The sequence below is a fragment of the Symphalangus syndactylus genome, chromosome 10 (assembly GCF_028878055.3).
Source record: "Symphalangus syndactylus isolate Jambi chromosome 10, NHGRI_mSymSyn1-v2.1_pri, whole genome shotgun sequence".
In the NCBI taxonomy this organism is placed as follows: Eukaryota; Metazoa; Chordata; class Mammalia; order Primates; family Hylobatidae; genus Symphalangus; species Symphalangus syndactylus.
This window is the reverse complement of record NC_072432.2, coordinates 121,980,127-122,004,120: the sequence shown is the minus strand read 5'-3', so window position 1 is coordinate 122,004,120 and position 23,994 is coordinate 121,980,127. Positions and strand designations below refer to the sequence as shown.

The window sequence follows — 23,994 nt, the reverse complement described above, 5'->3', positions numbered from 1 at the left end:
GTTTATTTTTGATATTTGTGTTCATTTCTGAGCTATACATAACCAAAATGAGCTGCCAACGAAGTCGGGAAATAGATCTAATAACTCTGATTTTGAATATACTGAATTAATCATTCATTTTAATCACCTAAAAATGTTGAGTCCTAGTTTATACCGGGCAATTTGCTAAATGGTGGCAAAGGTGAACCAGACAAAGCTTCCCCAAGTAGTCACCAGGAAAGACAGGTGTGTAAAGATATTATGAAGTATTGTGAAAGAAATTGTATTAGTTCTATGAATACAGTACTGTGGTAGCAGAGAGGAGTGTATATTTGGGCAGGGTCTTGAAGAAAGAGCAAGGGTTTTCAGGGCAGAGAGGTCGGGTACAGGGAAATGCTGTCAGGCAGAGGAAACAACACCATGTCCAAAGGCAGTGAAAGAGTCACGAAAGAGCTTACAAAGTTCCGAAAATGGGAAGGAGTTTAGTGTGGCTAGAATACACAGTGTATGACAGGGGGTTGTGAAAGGTTGGGTCCAGATTTTAAAGGGTATGGAGTTAACTTTCTAGGTAACTGGGAGCTGTAATTTAAAGCAGAGGTATTCTAAGATCAAACTTATTTTTATAGGGCAATATTTCTGCTGATACTAGAGGCAGAAGCCAGTTAGGCAGCTATGACGATGGCTGTGGAGAAGGCCTCAAGTAGACTGAGGCCTGGACATAGAAAGGAAAGGTGAGATTCAAGAGATGCTTTGGAATGGTGATAAAACACATTCAAGACAGCCCTAGGAACAGTTCACACTGTTATTCACCTTCCAGCATTTTAGATTATTTTGAAGGACTAGAAATTTCTGTTACCAAGTGGATAAATTGTAGGAGAACTTGGCTGTTGGACTCTAAAGGGGACCTGTTTCTGAAATGAAACTCTGGAGCTCAAAACATACTTCTAGTCCACATGAAATGTATATAGCCCTAAACATTTTCTAAGACAAAACAGAAAAGAAGCATAAACAGAAGTCCACGGGTAGCAATAAAAAAGTGATAAAATAAATCCGGAGGGCACTACACTTTTACAAAGGACACTGTCGGCTGAGTGATCAGTGAATGTCTTCACAGGGAGAAACCAAATGATCTTTTGCCAGACAATGACAGCAAAGAATTAAAATGAAAAGTGGAAAATAATTTACATGAGATGAGAAACCATAAGCTAGTAACAAATGGAAATGTCCTTGAACCACTTTCATTTCAATAACGCTGAAGTCTATAAAAATTGCAGCCAAATAATTCCTCCTTTTGTGTCTGCATGAGCATATAGAAAAGACAGAGACTGACTCTCCAAGCAAGGGATAATGCCATGTAAATGAACATGTTCTTCTGTGCCTTCATGTGAACTATCTCTGCTAAAGAGATATTTAAACCTCACCATTTCAGTTATCCAAAATAAGGTTTTAGGATTGCCAGACATTTCCCACTAACTACAATTCAGTGTGTATTTCTTCATCACCAAGTAAACTTACTGGGCAGTGGGCAGGAAAGGCCTGCTTTAAGAAGAAAGATTACTCTTTCAGAAGAAGGAAAAAAACCAGCTTTAAACATACTTTAGAACCTAAGTCCCATCTCCTATTTGAGAGTATCTATGTGGTAAATGATCTCTGGAAATAAACAAAACAATTTACATATCCAACCACCAGGGACTGGGTAATAAATAAGAGGATATTCTTAAAATGGATTTAGTCAATGAAAATCATGTGTTTTCAAAGATCATATAAGTGAGAAAGTATAAAACTACATATCTGGCATAACCATCTTTTGTTTAAAAAGATATGTAGATGTATACATAATACACAGAAAAATGACTAAAATGAAATATGCCAAATGTTAACAATTACCATATTTGGATGGTAGTATTAAGAGGTATTTTAATTTCCTTTATATTTTCTTGTGCATCCCCCAATTTTATATATTAAGCATGTGCTAATTTTATAATCTGGAAAAGCATTATTTGAAAATAAAGTTTGCTGTCTTAAATTATCAGCAAAATGGAATTAGATTAAAATTATTCTTAAATAATAAACTTTAGCCTATCTTAATGCTAACTTTTAGCAACAAACCAATTTGTATTTTAAAAGTTTGTTTTGCAAACACACTGAGGTATAACAAACAAAAGATGTTCTATACTAATGTATTTTTTACAGATGAGCTTATTTTTAACTCCGCAGACTTAATAAAATAAATAATGTCTCTGTCCATATCAACCTTTTAGAAGGTGTGAGCATAAGCTAAAATATAAATGAGTTCTGTTACAGAAGAAGCTGCAAGTTTTCATGACTTTGCAGCATCTTAAGGTTTTAAAATAGAACAGCCCGTGAAAAGAGAAGAGAGTTCTAAACGGAAAAATTAGTACTGGCCTAGGAAGTGATTCACATGAGAAAGTGAATTCTTGAAGCCTAATTTACAAATGCCTATGGAATCGCATAACACAGCTCATTACACATGGATTTAGATGTAACACAGAGCAGATCTGACAAAGAATCAAAGACCTTTAAGCTGAAACCTTCTTTATTTTGCAGGGGAGGACATGAACTTTGCAAATGAGGAGCCAGAAAGAACTGACTTGCTCAAGGTCACATGACCTATAACTCAGGTTTCCTAACTTATTAGTTCAGTGGCTCAGGAACAGCCATTACTCAGCTAAGACATGGTATTGTTTCCGACTTCATTTAACATATGTAATGAAAATCTCTGTATCAATGGATCACCTAGACCAAGTTACTGTTAATGTCACAAGAGTTCTCGGAAGCAAAGATGTGATGCTATCAGAAAGAAACTCATGATAGCCCAAGGACCACAGTTACATCTCATCTAGCCTTGCCTTTTCCTCTTTGGGAAAGGAAATCTAATTGCTCTGGAGACACAACCATAACACTGACCTTCCTTTTTTCCTGAGCAGAGGAGAATTAAATAAACCCTGGGACTTCTCACTTGAAACAACATCAACACCCATTAAAAGTCTGTCTACTGCACAGTTAACCTATCTTAGAAGAGTTAGTGCCTCTTCAGACACTAGCAAAGTTTCCAAATCATTATCAGGATGGTAGGATGCTTTTCTTGTTTAAAAAAGAAAAAAATCCATACATGAGAATAAGAATTATGGACACCATGTAAGAAATGTGCCCTAACATAAAGTTTTCCTTTCCCCAGGCCCTTCACTGCAAAGGCTCTATGTTTAAATGTTTCATTTACTTGCAGCATGCTAATTGCCACTAGACCCCATTTGCCAATTGATAAACAGGTGTCAAGCATAACACTGGATTTAGAAGGTGAGTTTTTAGTACACTTTATCCTATTACTGAGCCTTTGAAACAATACAGGCTATCATTTGTCCTAAAACATGCAGCCTTAAATGAAGTCCTACCATATTAGAGGTTTGGTGTGAGTCTTATTACTATGTAACAATTGGTTATCCTTCTAATGTGTATTATCTTTTAATCATGTCTATGAAGACCATGAAAAGAATGGAGATAATTTTCTAGAGGTGTCACAAAAACAGTAAAACTGACAAATTCGAACCAACTCAAAGAAAAACAACTGAGAAACAGTATTTCTCCTGAAACATGTCTTTTGACTACCACTGAATTTAGCAAGTATTTGCTTAGCCCTCCATTTTATTTAAATAAGAAAAAGAACATGCACAAGAGGGCACTGTTTGGTTTTGCTAGTCTGTGGATTTCCTAGTTTCCTAATGAAACGACCAAATCCAAGTGACAACTAAGGTCATACCAGTGGAAACAGTGGTACCTAAGTCCCATCTCCTATTTGAGTAAACTGCACTTAACCAGTTCACAAACTCCTAGGGCACTGGCAGTGGTATACTCCTTCCTGCATTTGCTCCACTTTAGCTAGATGGCAGCTGCATCTTGCTTTCTCTGTTTTGTCAGCCTTCACTGGTAGGAGGTAGCTTTACCAAAGAGGTTTGTAAGGTGACCTAGAATTAAGTTTCTTATTCCTGGTGTACAAGGTGTCCCAAGGCAGGGAGCCTATTCTTTTTTTTTAAAAGTGCTGAATTATAAACTGGTCACTTACAAACCTGACACGACTGACCAATAATTATTATAACATGGAGATCAACAGAACAGGATTGATAAGGATCAATCCATTGTTTTTTTGCATGGTTTTTCTTATGATCAATACTATGCTTCTGCAAAATGACTACCTCTTGCTAAAAGGCTATTGTCTATATCTAAAATGAGAACTGGTCCTCCCAGGGATAAATCCAAATTCTTTCTCTCAACAAGCAGCAAACTAAGCATGGAGAATAGCACAGATTCTTTTAAGAGTCAGAGGTGCATTGGTCTGGGATTATCCTGATACGTCTCTGAAGGCAGAGGGAGAAACACAATACTTTGTACACATGGGTACTTATTACTTTTTCTTAAACCTAGACTTTTACTTCTTTTTTCTTAGGTTTGCTGCTGTTTTAGGTGGGAGTCAATCAAACTACCAGGATATAGATAAATGAGTCCTTAATTGCCTTTGTTTGTTTATTTATTTATTTATTTTATTTTGAGACGGAGTCTCACTCTATCGCCCAGGCTGGAGTACAATGGTGCAATCTCAGCTCACGGCAACTTCCGCCTCCCGAGTTCAAGTGATTCTCCTGCCTCAGCCTCCCAAGTAGCTGGGATTACAGGCGTGCACCACCATGCCTGGCTATTTTTCTGTATTTTTAGTAGAGACAGGTTTTCACCATGTTGGCCAGGCTGGTCTAAAACTCCTGACCTCAGGTTATCCACCTGCCTCGGCCTCCCAAACTGCTGGGATTACAGGTGTGAGCCACCGTGCCTGGCCCTCAATTGCCTTTTGAAAAGCCAAATTAATTCTGATAACATTTGACCAAAAAATGTGCTACTTATATTAATACTGACCAAGCTGGAAAGTTATCTTACCAATTGTATACAAGCTAAATAAATTCCTTTACAGTCACACTGCAGAGCAAAAATATTTTGATGACAAACCTAGTAAGATGATGATAATTACATAATAATGTCAAGAAGGACAGAAACATAGCTTAATCTGGCCTTTTAATTTAATGGATGACATGTCAAAGTAGGAACCAATTAAATAGACTATTTGGATGAGACACTATTATAATCATGACTCCTGGGTTTTCAAAGTATACTCTACGACCACTATTAGATGCCTCCTACCACTGAACTAACACAGTCCATTCGAGTTTCCTCAACCAAACTTGGATATTTACCAACAAGTCCAGATCCTACCAACTGAGATCTTCAAACACCAAACACATATATAAGCCTCTGTACATGTTGTGAATGTTTAAAACAATAATGATTTCTTAATGCCATTGAGGCCAGAACCACATTTGTCTTGTTAATTACTGTATTGCCCAGTATCTATTACAATGATTGGTACAAAGTAGAAGCTCAATAAATATTTGCTTGAGTTTTTGAAGGCTCACTAGTTTTCTGTGAAGATTTTCCAATTCGTCTATAAGTTGATCTCCCTTGGTATTAATGTTTATAATATGATGCCTAGAATTCTGCTCTGGGATGAATCATATACTTAATTGGTCACTCATTATATACAACACCAGTATTTACCTAACTGGGCTTCATTTATTTGTAAACTGCGGCCACAGAACATTGTATGAGGAACATGGGGTCTTTTGCCCTGTTTAATTGGCTTGGGGACTAGAGAAATAAGGGGTATGCCATTTGTACAAAATGAAACTGCTAGCAAAGCATCTCTATGAGGATAGGGAAAAATTTTAATCTGCCTCAAAAACATCATGATAATTTCTCTTCTGGCTATTTCTGTTTGACCAAAAAGGAACCAGGAAGTATAATTTGCCAATTTTAAAATGCATTTAAGCACAGTTCATCTTCTTACTGGCTATGAGAAATGGATTGGGATAACTTTACCTGTCAATAAGTGGGAAAGTTTTGTCGTTTTTTCCTCAAATAGTCTAATGGATTGAAATGAGGTCATGTCCAGGCTCCTGTTGTCTATATAAATGTTAAGAACTGCCTTCTATTTGTAGAGAGATACAGGAGGTGTAGTTCATTATGTTCCCCCCAAGTCATTCCATATGGAGTATAAAAGAGGATAAACTCCTTTTAAAATACAACTTCCGGCATAATTAATTCCAAAATTTATAGTGTATTCTTCCAGCATGTTCTCTTAGAACAGCAATGACATCAGAAGAGAGAGGAAGGAAGACCAGCTTGCCAGGGGTTGCGGTGATGGCAAAACAGCCTAAGGGAGGGCGGAGTGCATGTTTTACATCCTTGTTCATTACAGGCCAGGACAAACATCACATTTTAAAGGACTCAACTCTGCTCCCACAAAATGTTTTTTTAATGGATGAGAATGATATAATGTTCTAAGGAAAACAACACTGAGGCATTCGAAAGTAATTTTCCTGTTTTTTGAGTCATTTTGATTGGATCACTTTAAATCTTTTGATTATTATTATCAATCATCAAATTGATTTGAATGCCTTACGATTTTAACAAAATTAGAAAATACTGCACTACCATATCTCCCACCTTGAGTCTAACATATATGGTGGGGGAAAGAGGGTGGTGACATTTTCTAATTTTGTTAAAGTTATAGGATGTTCTTAAATATTCAATCAAGTTCAAGTGACATTCTGTAATATCAGACTTTACACACAGCACTATGCCAGCCTATAGACCAGCCGAGTATAACCAAACCCTAGCCCAAAGGAGCATAACAACTGCACCACTGAAATACCAAGTAAACTTTACTTAGCAGATGGTGAAATAATTCATTCTGGCAAAGATATTGCCCAAATTTTCATCCTAGCAATGCACCTTTATAATAGAAGTCAGTTAAAAGAAAAACTGAATTTTATAATTTTTGTTAACAATGTACCTGTGTAACACAAATCAGGAAAAAAAAATTGATCAAAAGATTTTTTTTTTTTCTAATTGAAAATGACTGGAATTTCAAGATATTTCCTTCATCATGTAGAAAGGAGAATCTTATTTAGGCTTCTGTCTTTAAGAAGGAAGGCTAGAAAGATTTTTCAAAACAGTTTCAAGTTTTTAATTCCCAGGATGTTTTACAAATATTAACAGAAAATCCACCCCCCTCCTCCCACCCCCCAAAAAGTTTGAATCATTGGCATTAAAGAGTTATTACTTCTGTTTTATATCTGGGAGAAAAGTGGCACCAACCCCAAAAACCAATTAAGAAAAATGTTTTTTGGTTATTAAAAGAACATACTTCACATAGATACAAATAGGATGCTTTGAGAAAGACAAATGTTACAAATGTCTCAACGTAAGGTCATTCCCAATCTGGCTGCAACCTACTCACTCAGCCTCATTTCCCACCCGACTGAGCAGACACTCAGCAGCCTCATTTTTCCAGCCTCTGTGCCTTTGCACATGCTGCTCCCACTGCTGGCCATGTCATTCTTCCTCTTCTCACCCCATTGAAACTGTACCACTCTCCAGGACCCCATTCCACTGTCACCTCAGGGTTTCCTTTCTTTGCACCACTCTCCTGTGTCCTTACTGTACTTGGTACACATCTCTTGTGTGACATTTTTAACCTGACTCCTCCAATGGACTGAGCCTGCCAGGGCTAGGAGCTAATCTTTCCATACTCCTCAGCACGGGCACAGTGTTGAGGAGCAACACTATTAGAAAAGGTATGTTCCTGAAGCCATACCAAAGTACTCCTATTAGATAGGTGTGGTTATTAAAGTCATTTATAACAAGCAATTTCCATAAGGACACATAGCTGGTGAGTAAGGGGGCAGGGCCTAGAGCACCAGTTGTTCTAACTCCAAAGTCTGTGTTTTTAACCACTATGTCATCGGAAAAAAAAAAAATGACAAGAAAAAAAACGTACAGACTATTAAATATATAAGGTAAATTATTTATTTATTTCAATATTTATCTTTGGATATTTATATTTATGGCTTTTTACATTGTTATAATAATATACTGTTTCTTCTCTTGCTTAACATTATTTCATTTACATTTTCTTCAAATTTACATATCTGTCATCTTACAATGATATTCTACTTAATAAATTCATCATCACTGACTTAGCCACTTGCTACAAAACTATCAGAGTTGAATGTAAAGAAGCTGGAAAAACATTCGCTGAATTTCCTATCCAAATATAACCACCATCTTGGTCAGACACATGGGCTCTTTGATATGAGATATGAAGAAGATATCCTCAGCTAGTTCGCTCAATTCAGCAGCAACATAATAAAGAAGAAAATGAAATGTAAGTATTTTTGCAACTGTAAGGCACTGAAACAAGTTTTAGAGATGAACTGAAAAATAAGAGAAGGTGATTTCTTCCAAGCAGTAGGAAGGTGAGTTTTTAGTTTTCTCATTTATAAGGAAGAAGGAAGTAATTCTAATTACCTAGACTGATAAAAAGGTAGGTGAACAATAATTTCTTTCCATTTTCAGATTGCAGCAACCTCAAGATATTTCATTTCTATAATGCATAACCATAAAAACTGAGGGAACCACAATCCAAGCTGATTGCTAAACAAAGTATTAAGATAGATCATGAGAATATGCATTAAAACACAGTCCTGAAGAACTGCTCTTCTGCCAGAGCTTAGTTATGGACGTGATTTTGTTTTTTGAAGTTAGTCTGTTCATGTTGTTATGCTAAGAATCAGTTATTTTCCAAAGATTTAATTCTAGGGTGGGAAATAATTTCTTATCCAAAGCCACAGAATCTCAGAGAAAACAAAGGCTCTACACAAAAACAGGAAATTATTTAGAATCATAGAGTGATATAATTTTAATAACTTGAAGGACCTTTTAAGAAATTACATAACATTTACTAATTGATTTTAAAAATAGGTATTGACCGGCTGGGCATCGTGGCTCACACCTGTAATCCCAGCAGTTTGGGAGGCCTAGGCAGGCGGATCACCTGAGGTTGGGAGTTCGAGACCAGCCTGACCAACATAGAGAAACCCCGTCTCTAATAAAAATACAAAATTAGCTGGGCCTGGGTTGGCACATGCCTGTAATCCCAGCTTCTCGGGAGGCTGAGGCAGGAGAATCACTTGAACCTGGGAGGCGGAAGTTGTGGTGAGCTGAGATCACGCCATTGTACTCCAGCCTGGGCAACAAGAGCAAAACTCCGTCTCAAAAAAAAAAAAAAAAGGTATTGACCAGTTTGCTTTTTACATGAAAAAAAAAAAAAAAACAAAACTGGAACCTAATACTTTATTCAGAAAATATAAGATACACTAAAGCATATACTTCGGTTTTACATTATAATCAACAAAACTAAGAACAGAGTTGGAAGGTAGAGGGTGTGCTTAAAAGAAATAAGTGTAGAAGAAAAGAAAAAGAAATAGAAGTCTTTTTGGCAAACTAAAGTACCAGAAGGTGAGGAAGAGAAAGATACAGAAAGGAGTTTAGGAACGAAAGCAAAATACTACCACTACTACTACTACTACTACTACTCCTCCTCCTCCTCCTAATAATAATAATAATAATGGGGCCTAAGAGAAACAAGAAGTACAAAGAGAAGAAATTTGGGTTAAATGAAATAAGGACTTCTGTCTTCCTCATCTCTGTGTCCCAATTCTTAGTCTAAACCTTAGCAACAGTCAATAAATGTTTACCACATAAAAGTTAAGGAAGATAAAGGGCTGAGAAGTTCAATGAGTAGAATTATTCTTCAAATCATATTTTACGGTTCCCATAACCGTAAGGTCTCAAAATAAGCAACTTAATCTCATTTATTCTGTGAATGTAACCAAGTTAATTAGTCTCTTTGAATTACGGGTTCTTGATCTAAACAACAAAGTGAACTAGATGATCTTTAGGGTCACTTCCTTATTCTTTGCAGTAATAGTGATCAAATACAGGTAAATGAAATCAAAGGAAGGCTCTCAGCTTACACCTCGACTGCTTAAATGGAATCGTGGTCAGTAGATGCAATTTATATTTTTTTTGTACAACAAGAGCAAAAGTCACTTATTGTTCACATGACACAAGCTGCTGTCCAAAGAAACATCCAGATAGGTTTTAATTTTTCAGAAGAGCAATATTAGAAAGGATTTGTAAGTATTTCTGCTCTAGTTATTTCTCTGGCTAGGTGTAATCTTACTGACATTAGAAGGGTCTCTAACTCCATATATTTCTGCATAAGTGATATAAATATTGGAACATTATACAAAATAATGAAGGATATAAACAAAATAGCATCACTATCACAATGCCATAACAAACTGAGGATACTGCTAAGGAAGAAAAACATGATTATTTTTGCATTTTGCAAAGTAACAGGATTCTCTTCAAGAGGTAGAGTGTTTTATTAAGAGGGGGAAATCCTACTAGAAGTTATTTCTTCGTTTTTAAATGACAATTAAGAAAGCCTCAAATTATATAAAGCAAACAAGAAGAAAAAATGTACTAAATGAAAACATTGCTTCATGAAACGAGAGCAGAAGTGGAGAGAGCTTCCTGGGTAAATATTTAAAAAATCTCACAGTGGTTAATAAAGGTAATAAAAGAATAACAGGAAGTGACACTAGGAAAATAGGGCAGGGTTAATATTATTCAGAGATTGCTATAAAAGAACATAGAAGAAACTGATCTTTCACAGTCACTTGAAGCTTGAACCTATGAGTCTCTTTTGTCTTTATTTACACATATGAAAAGTATTACTACAGATCATCATATCATCACTCAGCATAGTTCAGAGTCAGAAGACTAGGAAAAGGAATGTTCTTTGCAGGTCAGGGTTTTGATGACTGGCAAAACACTAGGCAAGTTGCACTGCAGTTGTCTGAACCACACCCAGTCTGCAGTTAAATATAGAATTTAGTTTCTGGAACTGTTAGTCTTAACCTTCACTGAAAAAATTAAAAGTAAAAAGGAGAAAGGAAAGAGACTGAAACCAAAGTCTATGTACTAATAAACTGTCCTGGGAAGAATTCCAAAATGCAGTAAAGACCAAGAAAATTAAATTACAGAAACCTCAAGCAATGTTCTAGAAATTGCTTTACAAGCTAATTTGTCTCTTCCATGCTAATTCTCCCAGGATGTATAGCATCCTTGAATAAAATCCACTTGGTTACTAGAGATGCATGTCTCTAATTCAGATTATATACATGTCAGGTTAACAGCAGTGACACCAAATTTAAAACTATGGTATAATTTTGGTTCGTTACAGTATTGTGGTTGTGATGCTATTTTTGTTCATGGAGACACACTGTTATTCTAAGACCTGATTTTTAGATGCTTAAAGTTGGAGGAAAGAGATACTCTCAAGCTAAAATTTTTAATGCTGATTCCTTGCCTGGGAGAATATTTTGGATTATTTTTTTAAAGCTGTTTTGGAGACTGACAGGGGTTAAAACAACAAAAACAAAGTATTTTCCATATAATTTCAGAGGGTTCTAGGCTTTACTAATGTTTTGTTTTATATTGCTCACTGAAGATGAACATGAACAGAATTTAATAACAAAAAACATATTCAATATACTTATCCATAAGAAAAATAAAACATGCAATAGTTTTAATTACAAACACAAACAGAGGTATTCATTTGCCTTCATTAGCATTTAATTTGCATGTTCCTGGATACACCCAAATACAGGGTCATCATTCAGCCACTCTGATTAAAAATTATAGCAATAAGTAACCTTTCCACACAAATTTGGCCCCCAAGCTGGTACTATTAACCACTATATTCTATTGCTTCTACCTATCACTGCTAGGTATTCTCACATTTATTCCTGCATCCAGTCGAAGCTTTTTTCCAAGTTGTTGCTTCTCTTTCTTTCTTGTTTAGTTGGGTTGAAAAACCTATAAGGAGATTTGAAGGCTTATTTTACCTTCTTCCCTTGAGACTAGAATAGGTGCAATAGCCAGGTCTTATTCTTTTGTGTCCCAGTCACATACGCTAATGCTCCAGAGACACATCTGTTTCCAAAGATAAAGGAATATATAGCCCAAATTGCTGAAAGATTAGTAAGGGAAGACTACATTAGAAGTCACTCTCCTAGGCCATGAAGCCTCCAACACTTCTGACAAAACCTTCTCTTCAGATCTACTCTTTTCACTCTTCTCACCCTTAAATGTATCTATTCTTTCTATCCCTAGCACTTTGCCTCACAGCCCTTAAGTACTTCATTGAATGAATGAACAAATGGACAGTTAGGTTTGTAGAATCACATTTGAGCATGTAGAATCACATTATTTGCATATGCAGATATTTCAGACATACACTATAGATGACTTTTTTTCCCCTTGAAAATATGTAAACTACTTAAGGTAAGCCTAGGTTAGTGCTAACACACAGCAAATGCTTTATTAAGACATTTATACAGCCAAAAAACACATGCAAAGATGCTCATCATCACTGGCCATCAGAGAAATGCAAATCAAAACCACAATGAGATACCATCTCACACCAGTTAGAATGGCCATCATTAAAAAGTCAGGAAACAACAGGTGCTGGAGAGGATGTGGAGAAATAGGAACACTTTTACACTGTTGGTGGGACTGTAAACTAGTTCAACCATTGTGGAAGTCAGTGTGGCAATTCCTCAGGGATCTAGAACTAGAAATACCATTTGACCCAGCCATCCCATTACTGGGTATATACCCAAAGGATTATAAATCATGCTGCTATAAAGACACATGCATACATATGCTTATTGCGGCACTATTCACAATAGCAAAGACTTGGAACCAACCCAAATGTCCAAAAACGATAGACTGGATTAAGAAAATGTGGCACCTATACACCATGGAATACTATGCAGCCATAAAAAATGATGAGTTCATGTCCTTTGTAGGGACATGGATGAAACCGGAAACCATCATTCTCAGCAAACTATCACAAGGACAAAAAACCAAACACCGCATGTTCTCACTCATAGGTGGGAATTTGAACAATGAGAACACATGGACACAGGAAGGGGAACATCACCCTCCGGGGACTGTTGTGGGGTGGGGGGAGGGGGGAGGGACAGCATTAGGAGATATACCTAATGCTAAATGACGAGTTAATGGGTGCAGCACACCAATATGGCACATGTATACATATGTAACAAACCTGCACATTGTGCACATGTACCCTAAAACTTAAAGTATAATAATAATAAAAAAAAGAATAAATATTAGTCAATTATATATTTTATCCATTAAAATCTAGTCAGGTCCTCTTTTTAAAAACAACAAAATCCTTTTTAATTGTAAAAATTTTAAACTCACACAAATATAATAAATCCACAACCCCCTACATACCAGCTTCAACAATTAACAACCATTTTGCCATTCTTGTTTCATCTTTTCCCTGTTATAATCCCCAAATGCTCTTAAACAAATGGAAGGTTGTAACACATACTAATCTAGGGACATCAGACTTTAGAGTTAACGAAGCCCAAGTCCACAAATTAAAAACAATCAATATATACTCAAATTAAAATAACATTCTTCTTAGTTAATAAGAACTCAAATCTGTGAATAGCACTGGCTAAAGATCTACATGTGACTGGGACACTTGTTAGCTCTGTGGTCTTAGGAAGTTAGTTATTCAACCTCTTTGAGCCTTGACTGCCTCATTAGAAGAAGGAAAAACCAGGACTGCAGTGAGGATTAAATATGGAGGGTAAGTATACGTGAAGCTTCTAACAGTGCACTGAATAAATGCTTTTTTTTTTTTTAAAAGCAGCCTGATATAATTCATATATCAAAAACTTCACTTAAGGCATACAATTTAATAGTTTTCAGCGTATTCATAAAGTTGTACAAGCACCTCCACAACTGATTTTAGAAATCTTCATCACCCCAAAAAGAAACACACACCCCTTAGCCATCACATCCCCCACCCAACACCCCTATCCTCCCCTAGCCCTAGGTAACCCACTTATGTACTTTCTGTCTGTATAGGTTTGCCTACTCCAGATACTTCATATAAATGGAATCATACAGTATTGTCCTTTGTGACAATAAATGTTTCTGGAATTGAATATTTTAAAAGTCAAATATGTGGAATACACAGTGGAATGAGGTCAGAGAAGGAGAAAATGCACATATATATATGAATGATGCACCAAGACACACGCTAGGAAATATACATATTATTGAAGTGCTCTGGGTATGTTAAGAGGCAGGAAAACTCTGTGTGTGTGTGTGTGTGTGTGTATGTGTGTGTGTGTGTACATGGTAGCAAGTAGGTAGTTTGTGGACAGTCTCCTCTGATTGCTTTATTTTCCTCATTTCCTTTCATGATGAGGAAAAGGTCATCATGAGAGAATGAGGATGGGGAGTTTGCAGAGAGAGAAGAAAGTGTGAAATAATCTTATAGGAGAGTGGGAAAAAATAAACTAGAAAGGTATAGTATTAATTCTGCTTGGCAGAATTAAAGACCCACTTGAGGTTAGTGGTCATGAATTTAAAATGAGATCAGTCAGCAGGGTTTTAAGTTTTTCTCCAGCCACATTTCGCTGCAAAAATGCAGGAACTGTATAAATGGATATATTTAACCAGAGTTTATTCACACTCATGGTTTTAACTGTACCTAATATATTGATGACTCCCAAATCTCCATTTCTAGTGCCACTAAACTCTCCTAACACAGAAATCTTGAGGTGACTTCACAGTCAAAGCATTAAACTAGAAGAAGCTTAGATGGAAAAAGAACACTGGTCTAACAATGGTTATGAGAAAGGCATTCTACTGTGTGATTTACACATATTATCTCAAATAATTCTCGTAACTCTTCTCATAATAACCATCTCCACTTTATAGAAAGCTGAAATTCCCACAGATTAACATAAAGTGAAGCTGTGACTAATTCCTAAGTCTATGTGGCTCTGAAGTCCGTCTTTTTACTTCATCATGATATTTAACTCTTCATAAATGTGGCAACTGGGGCCCAGAGATGCTGAATGATTTGCCCAAAGTGAAAGCATTTTCTAATGGCAGGTACTGTCTCCCAGATGCTCTCTGACTATCACTATGCTAAACTCTTACATATTTCCTGCTTTGTCATTCAATGTGTAACTAGGTTAGATAGTTTTTCTTCCATTTTTTTTTCTGATATCTATCACTTTTTACCCATTTTCTGTCCTTTTGCTTTTACAATATAGCTTAGGCCCTCAGCAGTAATGCATAGGTTACTCTAATAGCTTCCTACGCTGGCCTCCATCTATTCCTCCTCTAATCTAGTGTTCTCCAACCTTTTTGGCACCAGGGGCCAGTTTCATGGAAGACAATTTTTCCACGGACGGGGTGGGGGGTAGGGAGGGTGGTTTAGTGATGAAAATGAATAGAGTTCGAGCTCCTATGAGAATCTAATGCCGCTGCTGATCTCACAGCAGGTGGAGCTCAGTAATGCTTGCTCTGCTGCCACTTGCCTCCTACTGTGTGGAGGTCCACAGCCTAGGGGTTAACCGGGACCCCTGCTCTAATCCATTTGCATATGAGTTAGTCACTTCCTTTCTCTGAGGCTCTTATATATAAACTGCAAATAATAAAATACCTATAGTACAGAATTGTGAAGATTAAATAATTTTGTATAATTATCAATAAAATCAGTAACTGTATAGTAATTAAATTCCTATTCAAATGTAAGCTATTACTGCCTTAAGATTTATGAAGGCAGATATTATAACTTAAATATATTTTACATTTTATTTTACATTTATTTCTCCCGATTATATGCATGTAGTATGTGTTAAAATACATACTTGATTGATTTCTTGTCCATTATCCATACTCCCACCACTATTATCTAATAGACCAATCTAATCAGATACATCTCCTACATAAGGCCCGAATGCCAGCGCTTATGGTATAATTAAGCACGGTGCTTGTTTAATTATAGAGTGCACAGTATAACCAAGTTCTGAATAATCAAAGTAAGAATGCTCCTAACATTATAATGGCTTTTCTCAGATTCTCTAACTCATGAACTTCTATCCCTCATCTGAATGCAGCCAAAATGTTACCACTTTGGTGTAGTTTTCCTCTTTTCTCTACATGCTCCTTTTGTCATAATAGCATTCACTTCTCAGTTCCATAATTACTTACATGTTAGCTCCCTCCCTGCCACCACACATTTGTGAGGGAGTACATTTCAGGGTAACCAAATTGTTGATGAGAGAAAGTTCTTTACAGAAGAATTCCAGCTGATTAATGTACAAGAAATAAACAAATTTCAATATAACAGCTTGTGACTCCTTATGGAAAAAATGACTAGGAAACAATCATCAATAAATAACAAAACAGTGATTCTCAGTCCAGCCTACACTTCAGAATCACTTGGAAACTTTTCAAAATATATCTCTGTCTAGGCTCTACACCCAGAGATTAAGATTCAGTCCATCAGGAGTGAATCCCCCTGATAGTTTTAAAAGCTCCTCAGGTGATCCTAATATGCATCCAGATTTAAGAATCAATGCTCTAAAACTATTAGGTAGATGGTTAATAGGGGATTTTTTAATAAGTGAATCAAGAAGTTAACACTGAATTCACTGATCAATCTTATGGTTACTAAAATTGGGGCTGTAGCGGTGGGTCACGCCTATAATCCCAGGACTGTAGGAGGCCGAGGCAGGTGGATCTCTTGAGCCCAGGAGTTCAATACCAGCCTAGGCAACATGGCAAAACCCTGTCTCTACAAAAATATAAAAATTAGCCAGGCATGGTGGCGCATGCCTGTAGTCCCAGCTACTCAGGAGGCTGAGGTGGGAGAAAGACCTGAGCCCAGGAGGTTGAGGCTGTGGTGAGCCATGATCATGCCACTGAACTCCAGCCTGGGCAACAGAGCAAGACCCTGTCTCAAAAAGGGAAGGGAGCTGATAAACATGTTCTAAAATTGACTGAGGTTATGGTTGCATAATTCTGTGAATATACTAAAAGGCATTCAATTGTACACTTTAAATAGATGAATTGTATCTCATTAAGTCTTTTTTTTTAAATCAAGATAAATTTCTGTCTCTATGCAAACATACAGAAGACTACAGTGTTTTATTTAAATCTTTCGATTTTATATGTCTCTTTTCCTTTGCACTGACAATCTTGGTTCCTAATAACTTTAATATGACTATTTATCTGTACCTACATCTATATCTATACCTATCTAGCTATGTAAATAAAAATAGTACCTGAATAGCAATATCTATAATACCAAATTTAGTAGAAACAATGTAAGATTTTTTGGTGTTTCTTTTTATTCTTAAGCTGCTTCCCACTTAGGAAGTATAGTGAAATTGCTGTGTTATAAACACATTTGAGATAATTCTTGGGTGTTTAAGGCACTATTTTGATATACAGGTTTCATTTTGGTTATTTGTTAAAGGTCACCTTTTTCCCCCCCATTTTTTCCCTGATTTTAAATTTTGTTTTATAATTATGTAATTTAGTTACAGGTCAAAACAAAGTATTTTCCGAGAAATCTAGCTTCTACCTCTCCCTCTTCTAAGTTGTTTCTCTTTTATTGATAACCATTTATTTTATGGTTTATTCCTCCATTTTAAAATAAGTTATAAGCAAATACATAAATGACAGCTTTGTATTATATACAGTTGATTCTGCCTTGTTTTAAACTTAATGTTATATCCTGGAGATCACTGTATACAGAGTTTTTTGTGCTTTATCTGCATAGTACTCCACTACATGGGCTTCAACATCCAATACATGGATGTGCTATAATTTATTGACATAGTTACTACAAATAGACATTTAGGTCATCTTCTGTATTTTGAAATTAGTAAAAACAGTGCTGTTATCTTTTCATATTTTTGCCAGTATATCTTTAAGATCCTTCTTTTTCTTCTTGAGATAGGGTCTTTCTCTGTCACCCAGACTGAAGTGCAGTGGTGTGATGATAGCTCACTGCAGCCTCAAACTCCTGGGCTCAAGCAATCCTCCTGCCTCAGCCTCCCGAGTGGCTGGGACTACAGGCATGCCCTACCACGCCTTGCTAATTTTTTGTATTTTTTATAGAGATGGGGTCTCACTGTGTTGCCTAGGCTGGTCTCAAACTCCTGGCCTCAAGTGGTTCTTCCACCTCAGCCCTCCCAAAAGGTTGGGATTTACAGGTGTGACCCACTGCCCCTAAGATAATTTTCTAGAAGTAGGAATGCCAAGTCAAAGGGTAAACTCATAGGTAATTTTCCTTGATATTGCCAAATTCCCTTCCATTAAGTTGTTACATTTTGCATTTCTACAAGTAATGAATGAGAGTGTCTATTTCTCTACAGCCCAATCAATAGAAAATGTTGCCAAACTTTTGGATTTTTGTCAATGTGATAAGTGAAGAATAGTATCTCAATGTAGTTTTAATTTGAATTTCTCTTACTATCAATTAGATTGAGCATTTTTTTTTTTTTTTTTTTTTTGAGACGGAGTCTCGCTCTGTCACCCAGGCTTGAGTGCAGTGGCGTGATCTCAGCTCACTGCAAGCTCTGCCTCCTGGGTTCATGCCATTCTCCTGCCTCAGCCTCCCGAGTAGCTGGGACTACAGGTGCCTGCCACCACGCCCGGCTGATTTTTTTTTTTTTTTTTTTTTTGTATTTTTCGTAGAGACAGGGTTTCACTGTGTTAGCCAGGATGGTCTCGATCTCCTAGCCTCGTGATCCGCCCGCTTCGGCCTCCCAAAGTGCTGGGATTACAGACGTGAGCCACCGCGCCCGGCCGATTGAGCATATTTTCATATGTTCAAGGACCATTTGCATTTTTTCTCCTATCTTTAGTCCAATAAAGATAGTTATTGGTCTTTTAAGAGCTCTTTATTAGGGATAATAAAAGTTGCAATTTTTTTTTCCAATTTGTCTTTTACTTTGCTCGGCTTTTTCTCCCTCCAAAGTTTTTCTTTTAATTTATGTAATCATATTTATCAATCTTTTCCTTTATTTTTAGATTTTGAGTCATGGTTAGCAAATATTTTTCCCATTGCCAGGATATGAAGGGACCACTCATGTTTTCTTCTATTATTTATATGGATTCACTTCTTTGACTCATTTGAAATTTATCTTGATGTATGAAGAATGGAATAATTTCTTACTTTTTTAAAATTTCATTTTAATTTTTGAGATAGGATCTTACTATGTCGCCCAGGTTGGGGTGCAGTGGTGCAATCATAGCTCACTGTAACCTCAAACTCCTGGGCTCAAGCAATCCTCTTACGTCAGCCTCCTGAGCAGCTAGGAATGCGGGTGTATGCCACCACGCCCAGATATTTTTTGAATTTTTTGTAGAGATGGGGTTTTGCTATGTTGCCCAGGCTGGTCTCAAACTCTTGGCCTCAAGTGATCCTTCTGCCTTGGCCTCCCAAAGCTGAAATTATAGGCGTGAACCACCATGTCCAGCCTTACTTTTATCTTATACTAACATTTGAGTAAGCCTTACTTTGCTGGTTTTACAGTCTATGCATATGTATTTATTTACCCATTCAGTCAAGGAAAAAAATATGTGTCATACTAAGGATAGGAATTTTGTATGTCATTTTGGAAAACAAAAAGTTCCATTTTTACAGAACAAAAACCATACTGTGTGACCTTCTGTACTATTAAGTATTTTGAAAGGCTTTCTGTGCTTTTGCAACTATTGGCATAAACCACATCCTCTTTCTAGTTGTGCCAGGTAACATAAAATTAAGCCAAAGATAACCAACTCCTGGATTAGATAAAGCCATTTATTAATTAAAATTAATGTTAAAAAACATAAATTAAAACTAAATAGGAGTCATAGGGTAAATGCTCAATATCTTTTTAATTAAAATTCCGTGTGATTCTGTGACTAATTCTAGTTGCCAGGAAAAATAAGAATCCCTAAGTCTCTGAGGTTCAACTCTGAAAGTACATTAGGAATATCACCTATTGATATTAATGTCATCAATTTTTAACTTAATTCTTTCTCATGCTGACATTTTGTGATAAATATATACTGGTATTTTCATGAAAAGAACTAACTGGCTAAGTCACTAGCACAATTAGAACTTAGCACCAGGAAGAAACTAATACCTAAAGGAAAATGTACAGTATTGCAATTTAAGTTAGACATTATTTCAATTCTCATCTGCTGTGTGCCGAGTTCTAAAGAAATTTTCAAAAAGAATAAAAATTTCTAGATGAGAAAAGTAGAGCAGATTGTAAATGTCAGGTCTCCAGGACAATAATGTCTCATTTTTTCACTTTAATGACTCAAGCATATAAGGATTCATTATTCAATAAATGGTTTCTGCTCTTATCTATAATAAAGAGAGCAAGGAAAGGAATAGATGACAATATCAGTGGATAACCTACAGTCTCATTTTGGATACTGGATCTCACCTTCACCTTAAGCAAACATTAATTTCAACTATATCACATGAACAAAAACATCTGAATTTTGGCATTTTAAATCTCCCTCTCAGGTAGTGAAGTTCATGAGCTGGGAAATAATCAGAAAGTAGCAGGATGAGAGATGGTAAAAGTCTTAAATGACATATTGGCTATCAAAAAATTTCATTTTAGACATGAAGTTACAGCTGAGAGTTTGTGACCTAAACAAAGTTAGTTGGGTATAGGTCTTCTGACTCTGAGTCCAGTGCTCTGTCCAATATACCAATTCTACTAGTTAGGTCAGATAAGAAAAATGTACAGCTGGAACATTATTACCTAATTAAATATAAACAAAATTCCATTGAAACAAAATTCTGTAAACATCACTTACAAGTAGATGACTAAAAAGATAATTCTACTATAGGATCTATGCTAAGTATGCCAAACATTTCACAATCATAATTAATGTATACCATTTCAGATGGGAAAATTGAAGCTACGGTCAAATTCAGGTTAAAAAAAAAAAAACCACTGAGCACCTACTATGGATCAGGTACTGGTGCTAGAATGAGAGGATAAATAACTAAAACAAGGTCAAAAATAAGTATTTTTAACCTTTGGGACAAAGCTTACTTAGACCATACTCCTTATTAAAGGAAAGTTAAATCTCAGTAGTCTCCTATACAATTATTCAATATTTTTGATGAAAAGAAGACTTCAAAGAGTTTTTCCAAAATATAATACAAAGATCTGAATTCAAAAAATATTTATTCCAACATTTCTTAAATTACTGGGGACACTATTATAAGTAAAATAAATTGACAGATGCTAACTCCAGCTTTATGAATTCTCAATGCTAAGATCACCTTATTTCAATAAATACAGCATTTATAATATTCTAAAGTACTTTTAGAGATAGAACCAAGATACCAAATTACTTGTTTGAAATGAAAACTGTCCCAGTCTATCCAGAGTTGATGTCTGGATAAGTCTGGGAGATTTTTCATAGAAAAAGGAGACACATACCTTTCCATAACAGCCAGGCACTCCTTTCTCCAGGTAAATCGACTCCCTCGTCGCAGTCGGAAAGTACCAGATGTGGCAGAGACTGGGGGAGGCGTTTGTCTCCATTCAGGGTCCTCTATTGGAATGGGGGCTGGTCTCATACTTAGTGTAGCGCCTGAAATAAACAAGACACTTTTAGCAAATATCTTGCAGTTTATTTAAAACAATATGATACCTACTTCCTATGGGACTAGGGAAGTATGGTCTTTGGGTTAGTGACAACTTAATCAATGTATCTTTCTCTGAAAAATTTCTTTTGAAATTCCTGCTTGATAGTTATACTCTTCGAACAATATACCTCAGATGTTCAGAATCTTTCATTAACCATTCAAACAAGTTATAAGCTTAAGGAATTTATGCAGGTAGGAGATAAACTTAAAATAACCCTAATTCTTGTAAACTCTTTTTTTTTTTTAAAGAGTGAAATACAGCATGAAAGAAAGTAAGATGATATTTGATGTGCTTTTTGTCTACTAACTAAATCAGGTCTCCATAGGTCTACCTGTTGATGCTATACTAGATTGTTACCTCCTGAACATAATAAAATTTCAATGAAAAATATCTATAATTGAGACATTTTACTAATTCAGATTACTCTTTTCTCAAATAGCTTGAACTGCCAATGATGCATTTATTCATTCATTCACCATTTATCAAATCCCTTTCAAGTGGCTTGCTCTAGGCTAGAAGCTAAGAATAAAACCAGGAAAGCAACATTGTCTCTGGCCTCCATGAACTTATTTCATAGACTTTCAATGTAACTTGGTATGCTTTCATAGAGTTCAGTCCCTGGCTACCCCACTCTTCCTTCACTTCTTACACTGTTAAATTCATCTTCCCAAAACATAATTATGATCATATCGGTCTTCTAATCAAAAACCTTCAAAAAAATTCTCTCTGCCTGTGGTTTAATTCAAACGCTTAACACAGGTCTAGAAAGACATGTTAGAACATGTAGGTTTATGCAAATATTAATAATATGTTAATTCTATGTTAATGAATATTAATAAATATTTATTTCTTCCGAATACTCTCTTTATTGTACCTTGCAAATAATACCATGGATAGCATTTCTACTTCAAGACTTACAGATCTATTGTAGATCTCCTTCTTAATAGCTACATCTTTAGATGTATTCTCTTACACAGATGTCCAAAATGTTAATCAATCCTGATTTTGCTTTTCAAACCTATTGTCCTGCAGTCTTTCCCATCTCAGTAAACAGATACCCACTCTTCAAACTGCTCAGCTCAAAATTCTCAAATTAATCTTTCACTTCTCTAATTATCCCACATACTACATAACTAATTCATAGGCAAGTTCATTTTATCTTCAAAATATTTCCAGTATCAGATCAATTTTTACTCCTTGCACTGCTACTACTTTTAGAACACGTCAGCATCGTCTTTCACAATCATGCTTTCCTGGGACAAGTTTCAAAGACGGCTCCTCACAGTAAGTCATACCTCTGGCTCATCATGCCCTTGAATCTGGGCCAGTCCTGTGACAGGCTGTTGAGCAAGAAAATCTGAACAATTCAAGGCTACGTTATAAGATGCTTTGAAATTTCTGCCTAGGTCTCCTAAAATGCTGGCTCTGGGGGAAACCAGTGGCCATATAAGAAGTCTAACTAAACTGAGACTATGATGTTGTAAGGAAGCCCAGGATAGCCATGTGGAGAGGCCACATGGAGTGAAAGATGCTCTGACAGTCCCCAGGGGCTTGTGCCAACTCCACCCAGGTGCCAGCATTTGAGAGAAAATGCCATCTTGGACACTGTAGCCACGGCAAACACCACATGGAGAAGTGCAGAAACCAGGTGATAGACAGAAACAAGGCCTCAGACATTCAGTCCCAGCACAGGAATGTGGACGTCAACCTCCAAGGTCCCTAAGGATCCCTGCCTCCTGGTCTGCACACCTCTGTCCCTTCCCACACTGCACCATGATTAGGCTGTGCGACCAACAGCATGTGGCAGTGATGTTATGTCACTTCCAGGATCAGAATACAGAAGACACTGTGGCATCTGTCTTGGATGCTTTCTCTCTTATTCACTCAAGGGAAAACTAGCTGCCATGTGAGGACACTCAGGTGGTGGATGGTGAGGCCCATGTTGTGAGGAACTGATGTCTCTGACCAACAGGCAGTGAGGACCTGGGACCTGTCCACATCCACATGAGTGAGTTTCCAAGTGGACCATCCGGTCCCAATGACTGCAGCCCAGGCTGACAGCTGGACGGCAACCTCTACAGAACTCTGAGCCAGAAACGACCAGCTAAGCCACTCCTGGATTCCTAATCTACGAAAACTATGAGATAATAAATGCTGGTTGTGTTAAGCTGCTAAATTGTGGGTAATTTATTGTATAAGAATAGATAACTAATAAAAATTATCACAATCATCCCCAGTTGTTTATTTCCCTTTATCCCCGATACACTATTATTAATTATTCAAATGTATAAATTTGGCAGCAAAAAATTTCCCTTTAATATAGAGACTTCACTACTAATAAGAATGAGCATCTTTTCCTGTTTATTGACCATTTATATCTTTTCTTGTGAATTCCTATCTGTTGTTCCTTTTTTGCGGGGTTATTCTTCTTATGGGTGCATAGAAATCATAGCAA

At 36.5% G+C, this 23,994-nt stretch overlaps 1 protein-coding gene across 23 annotated transcripts in view; it reads right to left on the bottom strand.

Moving 5' to 3' along the window:
• The window catches only part of HMBOX1 (homeobox containing 1), a 188,864-nt gene that overhangs the window by 25,649 nt on the left and 139,221 nt on the right, over positions 1-23,994 (bottom strand). For all 23 annotated transcript variants that reach the window (XM_055295858.2, XM_063610871.1, XM_063610877.1 and 20 more), the window contains one exon: positions 21,330-21,483. In XM_055295858.2, the coding sequence (XP_055151833.1) occupies positions 21,330-21,483 (154 nt within the window). The remainder of the gene's footprint in view (positions 1-21,329; positions 21,484-23,994) is intronic.